Source organism: Dendrobium catenatum, unplaced genomic scaffold (genome assembly GCF_001605985.2).
Source record: "Dendrobium catenatum unplaced genomic scaffold, ASM160598v2 fragScaff_scaffold_1220, whole genome shotgun sequence".
Classification (NCBI taxonomy): domain Eukaryota; kingdom Viridiplantae; phylum Streptophyta; class Magnoliopsida; order Asparagales; family Orchidaceae; genus Dendrobium; species Dendrobium catenatum.
The window spans coordinates 10,447,560-10,465,370 of NW_021319682.1; the positions used below are offsets into that span (position 1 = coordinate 10,447,560).

The following is a 17,811-nucleotide window of genomic DNA, read 5'->3' on the forward strand; positions in this document are numbered from 1 at the left end:
TACCAACTATGCATCTGTCCTCGTGACTGCGCAACTTCGCATCTGCTAGTTGCCTATGTCAAGTCACCCCGCGCTCTCACCATCGAAGCATCCTTCCATCCCGCATCCCCGCCGTCGACGCAATCCATAATGGCCTCACCTGGCGCCGTCCTACCGTCGACTCAATCTAGGTTTACAAAATCATGTCAGGTTTAGGTCAGCCCATTTCACCATGTTTTAATTCCGAGTTCAACCCGAAACCCGATTTTGACACCACTATATATATATATATAATCAAAATATAATTAATTATCACATAATTGAACACTTAACAAGAATAAAAGGATCATAAGAATCCATAAAGTTGTGATAGAGCATAAATAACTTTCGCTATTTTATTGCAACATAAAAATTGAGATCATTTCCATGAGATTTGTCTTTTTTTTTTATTCCACTAAACCTTGCAAGGAAGACAGTCATACACAAACACCCATTAAATGATTAGTTTATTCAACTAAACCTTGCCCAAGCCAATAATTAGATGGCTAAAGAGCATATACATAAACGGTAAATATGCTTAACATAACTTGCAAAATCAAAAAAAGAAAAAACAATAAGAATTTGATGTCTTTGTGGCTGTTGATTTATCAACATAGTCAGTAATACAAAGAATACTTTGGGTATCATATTTTCATCACAAACACTGCTCAAAATTGAATATAATCGCACAGAAGAGGAGAAAGGATACACAAAAGACCCGAAAATATATGATTTTTTCTCTGATGGGAAGTCATCCTTTAAAAGCCCAGTCATTGTTATCTCTAATTTGATACTCGAATATTCTTCTTCCAGCCACACTTTTCCATCTATATATCATATTGTAATGAGAAAAAGTAATGAAATATTTTGTGTTAGAAAGGAGGAATTCAGAAGACCATAACGCCAACCCATTATCCGCTCACTTAAAAGGCAAATTATTAGGTCCAGTCACCGCACCTATTTCTAGGTCCGGACATCCAATAAAAACTTGCCACGTGGAATGGTAAAGCGCAGTCCACGTGGCAAGTTTTTATTGGATGTCCGGACCTAATAATTTGCCCACTTACAACTGAAGTTTACCCGTCGCCATCGCCAACTTGTCTACACCTTTGGTTTCAGCATTGGTGTTCGAACCACTTTTATTAAGCCATGGGTGTTGGAGGCACTGCGCTGCTGTTGGCCGCTTCTCCGGAGTAAAATCAAGAAGCGGCGCAAGGAAGTCAAAAAACTCCCGAGCGTCAGATTCGGAGAATTTATATTTGTCAACCAGAAGCCTATCAATGGGCCAGAACTTCAACCTGCGGATTCTTTTCAAATCTCCATGTCTATCAAAGTAGTCCTTTGATCGAGATCCTGAAATAGCAATCTAAGAAAGGAGTAGAAGTTTCAGAACCATGAGATGATTGACAGGAGAGAATAAAGGATGAGAAAATATTCACACCTTCTTGGGCATCTTTCCAAGGAGTTCCATCATCAGAGCCAAGTGATCCTGAAAAAGTTAAATTTTTAGCAAGAAGAGATCCGTGGAGGAGGTTCGATGGATAAAAGAGTGTATATCTTTTCATTTTTCTTTGAATAACTAGCAACAGTAATCAGTAAAAAGTGGTCATTTCATATTTAGCAGGATTCACAACCTGAATAATCCTAAAATCATCAAGCTGGTTATTCCTTAACCTCCACAACCAAATCAAAAGGATCCAACTCTGGAGGTCTAGCAACCACTGTAGAGGAGTTAGGTAATTTAATAGGAACAAGGTACGACCTTACTATCTCTTTTATCTTGGCCAAACACAAATAGCAAAAATTATGCCAGCAGTGTACGATCTAGGTCACCACTCAATCTTCACAATAATATTAATAAGATTGATCCCCAGCAATCTACCTTCCTCATATAAGAGGCAATATCAAGCCAGAATGGTACAACGAAGATTATCTCTCAATCTCCAACAACCATCAAGATTCAAACATGGCAATCAAGCATCCTAAGGGGGTGAGGAGGGATGAAATAAAAGGAAATTCCCAAAAGTGTCCTTGGACTAATCATTTATGACCAATTTAGTCTCAGAGTATCACGTTACACCAATTTAGTCCCTCAACTATACCAAAAATAGTCCCTCACGTTGAAATTGCAATATAAAATTGATCTCAATTTACTCCCGCGTCTCTATAAAATTGATCCCACTTTAATCTTTTGAATTTATAAAATTGATCCCAACTTAGTCCCAAATGGGCCATCTTGGATTAATTTTGTCGAGTCGGTGAACTAAATTAGAGAAACGTTATACTCTTGAACTAAAATGACCATATACGAATAATTAAAAGAATATTTTGAAATTTAACACGATAAAATAATTTAAAAAGGTTATAATCACAGCCATCCATTAATCCTTCCATCAAGAGTCCCTCAATAAAGTCAATAAAATGTGTCATAGACCATATGTGGCAAATGCAACAAACAAATCATAATATCTACAATTTCCAATAAAGGCAATCATGTTTAGAAAGCAAAACATGTCCCTGATCATTCTCACATCCTCAATAAAGTTTAAAAAAACTAATAATGGCCTCAACCATACCTAAACTCTCAACTTTATATTTCCCCCAAGCAAAACAAGTTTGTAAGTCCCAGTCTAATTCAATTTGCAGTCCTAACGCTGTGCAATTAATGAGAAGTAGCTTCAACATCTCACTACCTCCGATTAAACAAACTGCACAATATTTATCTTAAAAAACCAGAGTAAACCAACAAAGTTCAACACCAATCATCCTCAAAATAAAATAAAAGAAACTAGAACATCACCTTAGGGGCATAACCAAATCAAGCCGACTTGTGAGCCAACTCTAGCTTATAGCTCAATTAATGGCCTACAAGTGCTCAAAGAGCTAATGAACTAAGCATGAGTCAATCCCCATTCAACTCGTCAACTCATTTAAAAAATATTGACATAGCATACACTTATAAAAATTAGAATTCAATGGTTTAAGTACAAACGCATCAAAAAAATATAGCTCTTCTACTTGTCTCAACTAATTTCTTATTACTTATTATGAAATTTCTTATTTTTAATCATTTTCTTAGACAAACTACAAACATGAAAATCAGCTTCTGTTCCACAACAATCAAGTCGGTTCAAATAAGTAGAATTGAGATGGAATTTGATGAATTTGACAACAAGCATGCATGAAGCATTCACCCACATAATTTCTTTATCCAAATCTAGCTTCATGAAATGAACTAGTTCATTATGGCTCGCTCACCAAAGCTATTCAAACAGACATGTCTACATCTGAATAGGACATCATTTGGCGTGTGTCAAGGGCTTAATTGGATAATTATCGATATATATGTGTATAATCATTCTCCCCCTCCTCTCTTTCTCTAATTTTCTCTCTCCTATCATTGAATTTAAAATAAATGTTTTCTTTTTTTTTGTTTAAGTTGGATTCTCTCACAAAACAAAAATATTTTTTTTTTACTTTTTTCACAATTTTGGCCAGCTTTTTCCCCACTCCAAACAAATATATATATATATTCTTTTTCTCTCTTTGCATTTTTGGTTCACCAAAAAGGCAACTCCTACCACTCCAAATTTCAATAATCCCTTCACAAAAAAGTAGAACGCATGCTTTCCATTCATCACACACGTCACACATAGCTCTCAGATTCCTTTTCTTCCTTCTAAGATTCATGCCACTCCATAAGTTGCACCCCTTGCTCACATGAAGCCAACCGACCACTTTATACCATGCTTCTCATGATTTGCCACATTATTGGCAGCTGCACGCCTGCGTATCCTCTTAGTTGCCTCCCATCCGAACTCTGCACAACTGGCATGCCACTTACAAATGATGCATGAGCAACCCACACCCTACGATCCCACCTCTCGCTTGTCTCTATACATGGCCTCGCCATCGTTTGTGTTGCACTTTGTAACAATGCACCTACACCAAAGCTCCGCTATCGCCTTGTGACTCAATCCCCTTCATCATTCATCCCTTCACATGGGAATATTTTTCGATCAAAATTGATTATTAGTATTATTATTATTTATATATTCATTAAAAATTATCTATTAATCTCACATGCAGACAAAGCTTGTATGCTAAGATGGCATGTTAAATATCCATATGCTTTAGAAATAATCTCTTCCATACATGACATTGAGAGCATATAGTTTTATCAAAGTGGGATATTTGATTGCTGATTTTCATCACCTAAGTGTTCAAAAATGCATTGAGTTTGATTCATTGGAGAGTTTTGATTGAGCCATTTTTTTTATTTTGCGTGCGTACATTGTATAAAAATTTAATGGTGTCATGCTTGCAAATCTTTAGTGTCAAATTAAAACATTTTATTTATGTTTTTAATCAATTAAATATCATTATGTTTGTTGAATGATTTTTTGGACATTTAAAAAGTGTTTTAATAAATTTTTTATCTTTGATTTTGGTAAGTTTAAGAATATTGTGATTCAATTGTTTTATTATTCCTTGCATTCAAAAGGATAGTGCATCATTGATTTCATTTAAAAAGGTTATAATTGATAAAGTCTTTTAAAAAAATTATGCTTTTCATTTCCTGCAAATTTTCTTATGCATAATGTTGCGATGACAACTCTTTTTCGTATGAATTATTTCCATGGGTTTTCCTACAATGAGCTTGACATAGTGCCTTTATAGTGAACCCACTTAGAATAGATTTATGTGACAGTGTAGCTTGGCACCCACTCATGTAGAGTTCATTTCTAAATCTCAATTTACATGATAGAAGACTTTGACGAGTTTCATCGAATTTTACTCATATCTCATCAATTGATCTATGATGCATATTGCATGGAATAGTGATCAAATTGCATTGATTCCTACACCACATGATTTCATACATAGCGACGCCAACAATTGTAGTTATCTCTCTTTTTCATGTGACTCGAGCAATTGGTTACAACACCAATTGAGATATATTTATTGTGCCCTAGCCCATTCTTTGTGTTTGATCAATGGCAACACACAATAACAACTTGTATTTACTTTATACTCATATAGGTCATTTAGGCGTGAGCTCTTTGAGCTTTTGGGCCACCACATTTGGTGAGGTGAAAATCTTTTAATGTGCCCATCATCGCACACACAATTTGAGCCATTCAATCTTTGATCAAATTGTCACAATTAACCCTTGATAAAAATAGTCATGGGACTTGTCAAATCCCACCATTGCCCGCTATTGGGCTACCATATATGATCATATCATTTCATGTCGCATGTGTCATGTCACATGCTCTTGTTGTCCATAGAATACTATAGCCCCTACATTTCTTAGTATGCGCCTTTGAACTTTGAACTTTGACCCTTGACCCATCAATGTTGCTCTAGATAGTTTAGTGGCTAATTAAGGTTTGCTGCATTAACCCTAAGATGGCCTATTTACCCTAAGAAACCCTAGGTATATCCCTTTTGGACCCTTGAATCTAATTTAGGTTAGTTGACTCTAAGTCTCTAAGTGACTAAATTGACACCTTAACTTACTAGATTATCTAGTGGATTGTCCACAGTGGTCTTAGATGATTCTAAGTCACTAAATATATAGCTCAAGTAACCCTTAGTCAACCCTAAGTGTGCTAGTGTCCCTGATTCTAGTTTCCCCTAAGTTAACCCTAAGTGGACAAATGATTAGATCCTTCAAGTACTCTAGTGATCCTAGATGGTCTAATGTACCCCATTCTTTTAGACTTTAGCTTTGTCCTAGTTAATCTAAAGTGGTCAAGCTATCTACTCGAATCAGATCTAGTTGACCTTAACCTTATATCAATTAGTAGCCCATCATATTAATCTTATACGATCTTAAGGTTGCTTACTGAATAGAATAACTTTGGTTAACCCCATAAAATTTTAATGCTACATTAAACCCTAGGTGGAGTGTCTACATATCAAATCCAATGACCATAGAATGGCATGATCCACCTTAAGGTGGACAACGCCCATTCTTCTAATCTCTTAAAATCCTTAACAACCTAAACCATAGAAACATAGATTTTAGGAATGGGCTCTTTTAGGAATGAGTCCTCTCTCATTCCTTCATTCTAGATCCCTTGACCCTTAGATTTAGGATATAGAATCTTGGAGTGGATTAACTTTCATTAAACTAACACCTTATCATAAATCCTAAGCCCTTGGATTTCAGATCTAGGAATTGGATATGAGGAATGAGTTTTCTCATCTCCTTGTTCTTTAAAACATCAAACACTTTAAAACATAAGTTTTAGGATATTGTCATAACACAAGGCCCATCTTAGGATAGATTATGCTCATCACTTTTGGGTTCTCAATAAACCTTAATGAAGAAGCCCTCAGATCACAAAAGGTGTTAAAAAATATTTCAACTCATTAATAATTTAAATTGAAAGCATCCTTTGGTAATGAACTTGAACATTCTCTAATCAAACTTTTAACTGGAACATTACATTAATAATTAGATGGTCACTAGCTTGAACATCACTAGTTTGCCAAGCATTGGATGTTTGTGATATTCTAGGCATCCTAGTATTAGTGTGCACTTCTTCTTAGATTGCTAAGTGAGGTATTGATGGGTTAACAATGCTATTTGGATTACAATTATGTTTACTATGATAAAGATATCTTTCTTTACAAGTGCTTATTGTGTATTTCCCTTAAAGGCACTATAGGCTTATTTGGCACAATGTTGTGCAGCGCCAATAATAAGTTCAAAGAACAATTATGTATATGCAAAAATGACTATTGTACTTTTGCTTTCACAATGTATTTTTAGACTAAGAAAGCTTTATAGACATATAGAATGACCGAAATGGTGGAACCGTGGAAGCCAAAATGATAATCAAGGTAGAGTCCAATAGAAGACCGCACATGTTATCTCTTATTATGCATATACCATAGGATTCAATATATGTTATAGATCTTAGCTGCATTATTATTCTTTCTTTCTGGGATGTATAGTAGAATCTAGCCACACATTGAACATTTATACCGTCATTCATTTTTTGCAATTATTATGTTCGCTTTACTTAATATGCCTAAGCAATTGCAAGTTTTTTTCCTATACTTCTTAATTTTAATGAAATTGGCCTGAAATCATTATCTTTAGGCTCCTAAAATGTAACATTTTTATCTTGACATTTAAATAAGATAAAATCAATCATAGGTAATTAATTTTTTAATCTAATACATAATTTCTCTCTAAGCTGAAATGAATTAATCATAGCCCTTTAATGGATTATTAAATGTGCAACCAATGTTTGATTGATTGTCTTATCCACTAGGAGATGTGCTAAATATAGATCGACAAATTACCATTTGGCCAAAAAATACATTTGTAAGTTCTTTGAGTCTATATAATAGATTTATTTTATCTCATATTAAAAACTAAATAGTTAATCAAAATCTTTATAGTGCAATTTTATATCATGCTCTTATGGTCGAGTAAATTCTACTTCGGTGGCAAGATTATAAACCTCATTCTTAATAATAACAAGATGACCATATCCTACATTTTGCATCGAAACTTTAACATTATGAATTTAAAGGGCTTAGGTGGGCTTAAATAGTTCTCTCTTCTAGGTAGGATCATAAGATCATATTTCAAACTTATGTAGTCTCCTGAGACATTCAAGTTATAAGTTTGATGCTAGCATCGCTTCTGATGTCCTTGTCCTCTCTTTATACTGTCTACGGATACAATCACCATTGTTTGTGACTTGTGACATAGTAAGTCTCACTTTTTAATAAAATGATCAACTAGAATATAAATTCAATAAGATCGTCATCTCAAATTATAAAGCCTGACATAAGTTTAAATCCTTTCTAGGGAATTTAAGCTTCTCAAGGTTGCATGCCGCTAGCATTATCTTTCTTTGGGATTCCTTAGTCATATTTCCACATTTAAGCTTATCATTATTTTGATATTCTAGAAAATCCAAACCCCTAAATAAATACATTTGTTATTATATGCTATGGCCATGATTTTAATCAAGAGTATTCTTAAAGTTTACCTGCTCTAAGATGTAATTAACATTAAAAATCTTGCTCTTATAAGAAACTTGACCCTAAAATTAAAAAAATATATCATGTAATTCTGCTTTATACAAGATAATAGAAATCTTTGGGACATAGGTTATTGGTACATATATATTTATCTTTTGAATCTGTGGAATAATTTGTCTTTCTTTCTCTTAATATAATATAATCTTCCCTGTATGAAATATTGAAAAGATAAATGTATTTGTAATTCATTTGACCAATATTATACCCATGAGGAGGGTCGGTTTTTACTCTTGAGATTATATGTTCTCTTTCATCCTCTCGATGCATCTATCAAAGCACACATGATGAAATGAGCTAATAGTCAAACTAAAGATATCACCCCAACTTATCGAGCGTCCAAGAAAAAATTTGGACTTGTCAATAATCTATTAAATCTCTTGCTAGATTACTAACATATCCGTGAGTTCACCATGCATAAAGAAAAGACCGAAGGATTGTCGCTTAAAAGGCTTTCCATCAACTACTTTGTGGTTGAGTTCTTTAAATATCAACAATACACTAAATTTGGATGTTGACATAGCCACGTGACTGAATTGGTACAACCACAAGTGACATGGCATGATCCCGTACAAGTAAGCATTCCCTCACGACCTCACAATTTTGATGGATTTATCACAACCTCGAGTAAATCAACACATTGACCTAATGTAACCCAATATAGTCTAATTTATGACATCTTGATCAACCTAACCCTACGCTAATCCATTGGGTTAGTCTTGATTAGCCAACATTGTTCTAAAAAATCCGCTAAGGTTTCTCTCTCCATCTTGATTAGTTACATGCACTATAGTAGCAAATAAATTACAATAAAAATTAAAAGACAAAATTTATGAAAACCTTTAAATCCTTTTGGTATCGTGAAACTTTAAATTATAATACTCACAAGTTATTCTTCCGGGTATAGCTTAGAATAGTTATGATAATTATATGGAACCTGTTCCCTATTATATTTTTGCATTTTGAAAAGTGAAGAATAACATATCTAACATTGCTTATTAATGCCCATCTTTCATTCATGTAGAATGTACTTATAAAATATCTCGTTCACTGTATAACTAGGATGAGGGGACCATATCCGTCTTGCCAATATCGTTATGTAGATACTAGAGCTGATGGCGCTTCTATCCAGTTCAAGGCCATGTTATGAGGCATCAATCCCATAAATTGAAACACTCGATTGCAAATATCTATAAAATCTTGTTTTATAGTTACAAAAGGCCTTCAAAGCCATTAATAATAAATAGTTATTTTCAAAATACAAATAATCAGGCTTGTTGCAATTTTCAGGCCCAATCCTCTGCGTTGGGTAGAGTTGACAAGGTCTTTCATGCAATTAATGTCTAAATAAACTCAAGTGATATATAATCATGAACCCGATTTTTTTTTTTTTTCTTCTTTCTTAAGTTCAGGTCTCCAAATGACCTTAAATGACACTCAAATCACAAACTTAATTCTATAAAAGCAGGCTATAGGATCTAGAAGGTTTGAAGCAAGGAAGTTCAATCAAATACCCCTATGCTCGGTGTAGTTAATATACATATTAATCAAATGGGTTCATCCCAAAAAACAAGCTCTTAAATTATCAAGACAAGTGTATTTAAACATCATTCTTTGATGGCAACCACACTGATGGAAAATATAAAACAAAGATAATCTTATTTTTAAAATACCTCCAAATCTCAAAGAAACCCACTTTGGGCCCAAATATCTTAAAAAAATACAAATATTGAAATAGTTAATCAAGCAATAAATGGCAGCATAAAGCTTAAAACAAATATCTATCCACCCTTCACAATAATTTATCGAGGGTGCCAAGTTTAAGATTATCTCTCAACTCATAAATAGCCACCATATTAAGCTGATCATTTCCAAGAGAGCTCACACCAATAAGGATGTGGAATGTATCACATGACTAGGTGATTTTGGCACAAAAAGACACCACTGAGTAATGGTTTTGACCTAGGACCAAGGCCCTCTTACTGGGTGGTTTCGTAGCAAAATTGCTCTACTAATTACAATCAAGGACGAAGTCTATCCTCCCTTGAGTTATATATCATAGGGTGCAAATTTCTCTATTAGTTAAGGTTGACTTAAAATAATACCTTTAGACAAACATCCACCCCAGATCTACAAGCCCCCCTTAAATGAAACATTGCATAGCCACCGACAAGAATTTTTAGGTCAGAATAGGTCGATTATCTCCGCTAAGAATATCAAGGCCTATGACAGCCCAGGATTATAGAACCCTTGTATCTTGATCATGTTCATCAACATTCCCACAAACCCACACCATCTATTTTAAGCAAAAGGTTATATATTTTCTCAATCTAAAATCAAAATTCTTCTACAATAAGCTAAGCATTTAGCGTCTACTAATTAGCCATAATTCAAAATTCACTCATCAAGAAGGAAATTAACCATAGAAACTTGTTTCTCTGGAAAACCAAGAGTCATCTTAAATTCATCCAAAATGAGAGCAAAATATATGATTACTGTCTTATCTATAGTCCAATCAGTTTTTTGCAAATTTGACCAGAAACACAAAATTATCTTAAGACGAACCAAACATAAATTTTCGGAGCCCACACCAACCAAGCCCTTCTAATCGGTTGGTTCACTACAAAATAGCACCATTAAATTTGTGTTGTGTCAAAAGCCTGAAAACTCCATATGAATTATGAACTATAAAGTACACTCAATGGGATGTAGAATTCTTTGTTAGTTAAGGTTGCCTTAAGATTATCCCATTAATAAATCATCCACCTAGGTAAAGTTCCCTTAGATGATGAAACTTATGATTGGTGATAAGGATCTTTAGGCCATATTAGGTAGACTATAGTTGATGACTAAGTAAATCGAGGTCCACATCAACCCGAGATAGTATCATGTTCATTATCATTCCCCTACCACTTACTCTAAGCTAATCGTGGTATATTTCTCTCTTTTCAATAACAAAATTGTCACTATAATCTAAATATTTAGTGCCCATCGACTAGTCTTAATTAAAATTTCTCTCCCATGCCATGGAGAGATAATTAATCATAGGAGCTTAAACCTATGAAAGACATCAAACTTGATCATAAATTTCTCATTAAAAGAAAGCAAATCTCTAAATAGTATATCTTATCAAATTTCTACCCAAACCTACTCTCATGTAAAAAAGTTGGGCACATAGTTTCAAAGCACACAATAGTCAATTTCCACATCATTGATTCATGTGATCATTACTGCCACCTCAATAACTCACGGTTTGCCCTATTATAATTAAATTTCATTAACTAAATTCAGCCCCTAAAATTTGTATATATCCTATTAGCGGTTCTTCAAGATTTATATAAATTTAATACAATTGATGGAATGAAACACAATAAAATCTCTCTAATTATTGTCAAGAGTAACAAACCATCTTGAGTCATTGATTTTGTTGACCAAAGATGGTCCTCACACATCACTATAGATCAAGAAAAATGGTGATTTCGCTTATCCAAGTGACTAAGAAAAGGGTTGACAATGTATTTGGATAACTGATAACTTTCATATTGATAAGAACACGAATACTGGTTGAATTTAGAAATTATTTTTAAGTATAAAAAACTCAGAGGAGCTGAGCAATAGTGTAATAACATGATGGAATTCTTGTTATTCAAAATGTAATAACAGAGGAGCTGAGCTACGTTTTTGCTTTTCTAAATGCAATAATGAGAATGTTCAAAGAATTTTTTTTTTTTTCAAAAACTGAAACTTAGCTCAATATAGGTCCAAAGGCAACAAGCCTTGTTGAGACTCTGGCGGATACATAAGGTTGGCTCACTGTAGATCCTATATTTGAAGAATTCAATTTGCTCTTTATTGAATGGACTTGGTTGGAAAACATAGCCTCGACGATGATCATGCAGCCATGCCTTTTATTATTTCATGTTTTTTCTTGATCTATAATCAAGGGTTTTTCATATATCTTAAAGCAGTTGCCACGAATCTCATGACAATGATCATATGGCTTGTCGTCTTCTTGTGTCTATCACCCCACAGTTGAATTGGGGTCCAGGTGCAGGGACAAAATTATTCATTAAATGTCATTTGTGATTTATAAATTTTAGAAAGAAATTGTGATATTCATTAGATGTCACTTGTGACTTCTATATGATTTTAACAAATTATGTAATTGTTTAGTAATTTGTGAATTGCAATTATCTTATTTATGTAATGAATTGTGAGATTTCTATTTATTTATCTAATTTATGTAATTTCTCTGTGTCAACAAAATATGGATTTTTTTTTTAAATTAGATTTATTTTAAAACAAGAGGGGGTTCATCCACAACAAAGGCTAGTTCGTCTCGACCAGCATCTACTCCTATTGTTCAAGAACGATAATATGAGATAGACTCGCACAAAGAAGAATAGAGAAAAAAAAAGAATAATTTGAAGATAAAAAAATTTAAAGAGATCATGAATTCCCCCATTAACTTGCTTTATCTAACTTGCTTTATCAAACTTGAGAATTTATGCATTTAAATATAAGCTTTGTTATGAATCAAATATGTTTTATACAATCATGAAGTTTCTATTTTTTATAGCAAAACACCACTAGTTTTAATCTTGTAATCATTTGTTAATGCTATGCATAATATAAATTATTAGAAAATTTACTTTGCGCGTTCACTTCCAAAGTTTGTCTTCAAGTTAGGTATGTATATCACTTTTCTATTATATATCAAATTATAAGGCATATATTAAATACTCCATATTTTATAATTGTTAATAAATATAGCATTCTATATTATCCTGAAAGGCGTCACCAACTACCATACAGACAATTTTTATCTTAAGAGTAATAATTCATTCTTCGCCTTCTTTAAATTCCACTTTATGCTAACCATTCCTTATATCAATATTTAAAAGAATAGTAGATCATCACCAAAACTAACATATCACCTATCCTAAGTATAAGAATAAATATTTGATGGTGACCTTATTAATAGTTTTGACTATCCCTACAAATCCTTTATCTATTGTCCTTCTTAAGTGTAAGCAATATAAAAATGAAACACAAATTCAAAATATCCCTAATAAATCATTTCTAAAATAGTTCATTTACCTGGCTTCTAAGTTCACAACATGACTGAATTCATTCTGCAATTTGATAAACCAGGTAACAACAATCAAGGAATCAAGTCTGTTTACATAGTTTTTCACTATGCTTTGCGTTTAAAGATAGAAGTTCTTTTTCAATTAGGGTCAATCTTATGTATGACCAAGATGCATAACATAACATTTAAGAAGGTATCAATTAATACATTTCTAGAATCACTAATATCCTTATCAAATTAATGTGCACGTCTCCTTCATCATCCTCAATAACTTTCTTTGATATTTATACACAAATTCCTACTAAGATGTTTCGTCATTTAATCTATAATGAAAGTGGTGCATTAATTATCCTAAAAGGTGTCACCAACTACTATATAAACATCTTTATTCTTAAAAGTAATAATTCATTCATCGCCTTCTTTCAATTCCACTTTATGGTAATCACTCCTTATATCAATATTTAAGAGAATAATAGATTATCATTAAATCTAACATATCAACTTCCCTAAGCATAAGAAATAAATATATGATGATGACCTTATTAATTGTTTGACTATCCATTATATCCTTTATCTATTGTCCTTCTTAAGTGTAAGCAATATAAAAACAACACACAAATTCATAATATCCCTAATAAATCATTTCCAAGATAGTTCATTTACTTGGCTTTTAAGTTCACAACATGCTTAGTGAATTCATTATGTAATTTGATAACTTAGGTAACAATGATCAAGGAATCAAGTCAGTGGCAACTTGTATATCCCTAAGTGGAGGTAATTCATCAGGAAGGTCATGGTCATCAAGATAATTCTTAAAAATCAAATAATAAATGGCTAAAATCCTCAAGCAGTCATACCTTTATGTAATTAAATTTCAATCAAGGCTAAAATTACTCCCTTAGCTTTATTTTCTTTTTCAAAAGAATGGTGATTCATGATAAATACAAGATTTCTTTAGCTCATTAGGACTATTAAATTATTTCAACACGAAACAACCCTTAGATTTAATAGGTTTCAAAACTATTGTCTTTTGATTCATCTTAAAAACATAAATATCATCGTTATCAAAGTTTGTCACATCCAAATCATGCAACTAAGGCCTATCAAAACAAATATGCGCACCATACATAGGTAAAACATCTACCATATCTTATCACAATATGCGGTAAGTTTAATAGATACCAGGTCTCTTAGAATTACCAAAATTGAAGTTTTATCTACCCAATATACTTCGAAAGATTATGGGTGTGGGTTAGCTTTCAAATTCATATGTTCAATAAAAAACTTGGCAATAACATTCATTCAACTTCCCTGCCGATAATGTGTTTACATAGTTTTTCACTATGCTTTGTGTTTAAAAGACATAAGTTATTTTTCAATTAGGCTCTGCTCAACCTTATGTATGACAAAGATGCATAGCATATCATTTAAGAAGTAATCAATTAATGCATTTCTAGAATCCCTAATCACCTCATCAAATTAATGTGCATCATCTCCTTCATCATCCTCAATAATTTCTTCGATATTTATACACAAATAGCTACTAAGATGTTTAGTCGAAAAGTAGCATGCTTGATAACATACAAACAAATACTAGAATAAATTTTAGAGCAAGAAGTAGTAGTTACAAATTTTCCCTTTGTTAACACGGGTGTCATAAGTTTGGGTATTTTGGATATATTTCTAATATATAAAGAAAATATTTTAGATGCGGACATTTTTTGGTAGTTTTTCAAAATTCAATACAAGTTTGAAAGCCTCCCCAATGGAGGCAATATTATGCCGTGCCATTTCCTTTTTAATCTCAAGTCTTAATCCAAATCTAAACATAGACAGCATTGTTTTTGGATTCTTCCTTATTTTTAAACATAGTAGAACTATTCAAATTCATGTATTTATAGAACATTTATTCCTTATTTCAATTAGTTAAATTCATCAATAAATTCATCAATGTTTGAAACTCAACATTAATTGAAAATGTAGCAAAAGTTTTATTCTCAATATTCATTTTTTTAAAAACTCGTCATGATATTTTGTAAATGAAAAGAATATTAAACAAACTCCCAAGTCCTAGAATCAAGGAAAAGCATACCTCATCTTCAGTAAACCCTTGGCCAGCCTTAGGTGAAAACAAAACATCACCAGTGGCAAGCTCAAAAGCAATGCAAGCAAAAGACCATATATCAGCAGAAAAGAAATATCCGGCCCCGAGAATAACTTCAGGAGCTCTGTATTGCCTTGTTTGAATCTCGCTTGCAATTTGTTTATCCACCCAGCAAGCATTACCAAAATCTACAATTTTGCATTTTAGATCAATCCCCTCTAAAGTCCTCTCCTGTTGCACAACCACCTCTTGTTCAAAACCTCCCATTGATGCTCTTCTTTTTGATATCCTTGCTCTCGCACACTTAGCTCTCTCCTTAAGCTTCTTCTCGCTGCTATTAACAACGGAGGTCGCTTTTGGGTTACCTTCTGGCCTCACCAAGATTGGAGCAGAACCTGACCTTATCGGATCTTTCATAGGATCGATGGTAGAAACAAGAAGAATATTTTCTGGTTTCAAGTCCGTGTGAATAAGACCAAGTTCCCTGTGCAAGTAATCAAGGCCCAATAAGATGGATCTACACACATCTTTTACATTGTTTAGTCCAATTCCTTTATATCGATTATAACGGATTAGTCGAAGTAGACTATCTCCAAGATTTTCAAATACCATGCATGGATGTTGCCCATTTGGACCAGCATGCTTAAAATTGTCAAATAATTGGACAACACACTTGCTATTTGAGGGATCTCCCTTAGCAATTGCCGATAAAACCTCAATCTCATGGACAGCAGCTTGTGCAAACTCTGCAGCACTTTTTTGAATTTTGAGAGCAACGAATTTCTGAGAATAAAGGGAGTTTAGATAAATTTTTTCTTCGAAAGAAACTCACATACAAAGAAAAATAAAGAGAATTTTCAAGTGAAGATAAAAGATGCTTAGCCCAAGAAATATTAATCAGTAAAAAGCAACTAAAAGCAAGCTGCGAAGTACACGGGACAAATTCTCATAAAAAATGGCATGAATTGAGCGTAATGCGATTGGCCTTCAAAACCATCATTAAGAATCATCAGGAATTAAGAAACCTTCTATAATACAGTAAAACTATTAGGGGAATGATAATGGCATAAAAAGTTGCCTAAAAAATCAAATAAAACGTAGAAAGAAAACTTAGATCCAAATAAATTCATTAGCATTAAGCATAAAGTATTGCGATTAAAAAGGTTCAGTGCTGATCATCAGATATCACTGGTTAATAATAAATACCAATAAAAATCAAGAACCCTGGCTTTCTCTAGTCGTAGGGATCCAAAACAAATAGCAATGGAAAGAAATAGCAAACCCATTATTACACTTCCTGTGCTAATACAATAGCTCATCGAGCATTGCACGGAATAACAAAATAGGTAAAGCACGGATGAAAAATAAGAAGCAGATTGCAATCCAACCTCATATTTCGTATCGTAGGCGAGCCATACGGTGGAGAAGTTTCCCCATCCGAGCTTTCTTTGTGCGATGTACCTCCCTCCGTCGAAGGGATCTCCCGGCCTCACGGCATGGTAACCCCCCTTCCTGTACGCCTCGGCACCCTCGTCCTCCTCCGAACCCGATGAAGAAGAACACGACATCTCTCTATCTTCCTTGCTCGCTCTCGTTCTCCCCGACGAACGGGAAGAACGGCATGAATCGACGAAGACGGTCGATGTCTTCTGTCGTAGGCTTGGCTCCGGAATGTAGAAGGAACTTCGTACTAACACGAGTGCCGATTGTCGGTTATATAATTTACGGTATATTTTGAGGGCAAATTATTAGGGCCGGTAATCCAAGTTAGAGATAGGTCCCATATTAATAAAATATTATTTTAAATTAAATGTATCAAAAATATAGATAAAATACAGGTTGTTTTTAAAAAAAAAAAATTGAGGTTTTGCCCATATATTGATAACAAAATAGGTTACAAGTAAAAACTAAAAATACAACTCAAAGATATATATAAGCAGGAATTAACTCCAGTAAAATCTGAAATGTAAAATCGCATTGAAAAAAGAGGTGCATAATGCTTTCGTCCTCTTAGAGCAAAGGGGACGAATAGAAGAAATATAAATTTTCCTTGAGGAAAGAACATCCACAGTTTTCAGCCCATCTTTGATAGCTGACCAAACATAGGCATAATATATAAAAACCGGTTTTTATGCCAGATAAATCTATGCCAGTCTACCTTGACATACTCAGCAAAATAAAGAGATTTAAAAGTTTTAAAAACCGGACCTAATAATTTGCCATATTTCGAGGGCTTTCCATTCTACCCGGTCACGTGGCGCCTTCCTTCTGTTCACTGCTGCGGTGAGACAACTCTTTTATGAAACATGTTGCATTGTCACTCACATCTGTTTGATCTTCAACTGCACTTTGCAATAGCACATCATAGTATCCCACATAATACCATTTATGCAACCATAATTATCATTTTTAAAAATAATAAATATAATTTTTGTTTCTTTTATTGAAAAACAAAATTAATTATTCTATGAATAATAACATAATCATTTTTATGTTTAATGAATTTATTTTTCTATTATATCTGATG

At 33.4% G+C, this 17,811-nt stretch overlaps 1 protein-coding gene across 1 annotated transcript; it reads right to left on the reverse strand.

Annotated features, from left to right (window-relative positions):
• Nucleotides 1–583: 583 nt before the first annotated feature.
• Nucleotides 584–16,985, reverse strand: LOC110100412 (SRSF protein kinase 2). Its single transcript, XM_020827907.2, has 4 exons — nt 16,673–16,985; nt 15,273–16,067; nt 1,460–1,507; nt 584–1,384 (listed from the first exon to the last, which is right to left on the reverse strand). Exons 1-4 carry the CDS (start codon nt 16,850–16,852, stop codon nt 1,082–1,084), a joined length of 1,326 nt encoding a protein of 441 aa, XP_020683566.1. The 5' UTR covers nt 16,853–16,985; the 3' UTR covers nt 584–1,081.
• Between the last annotated feature and the right edge of the window lie 826 nt (nt 16,986–17,811).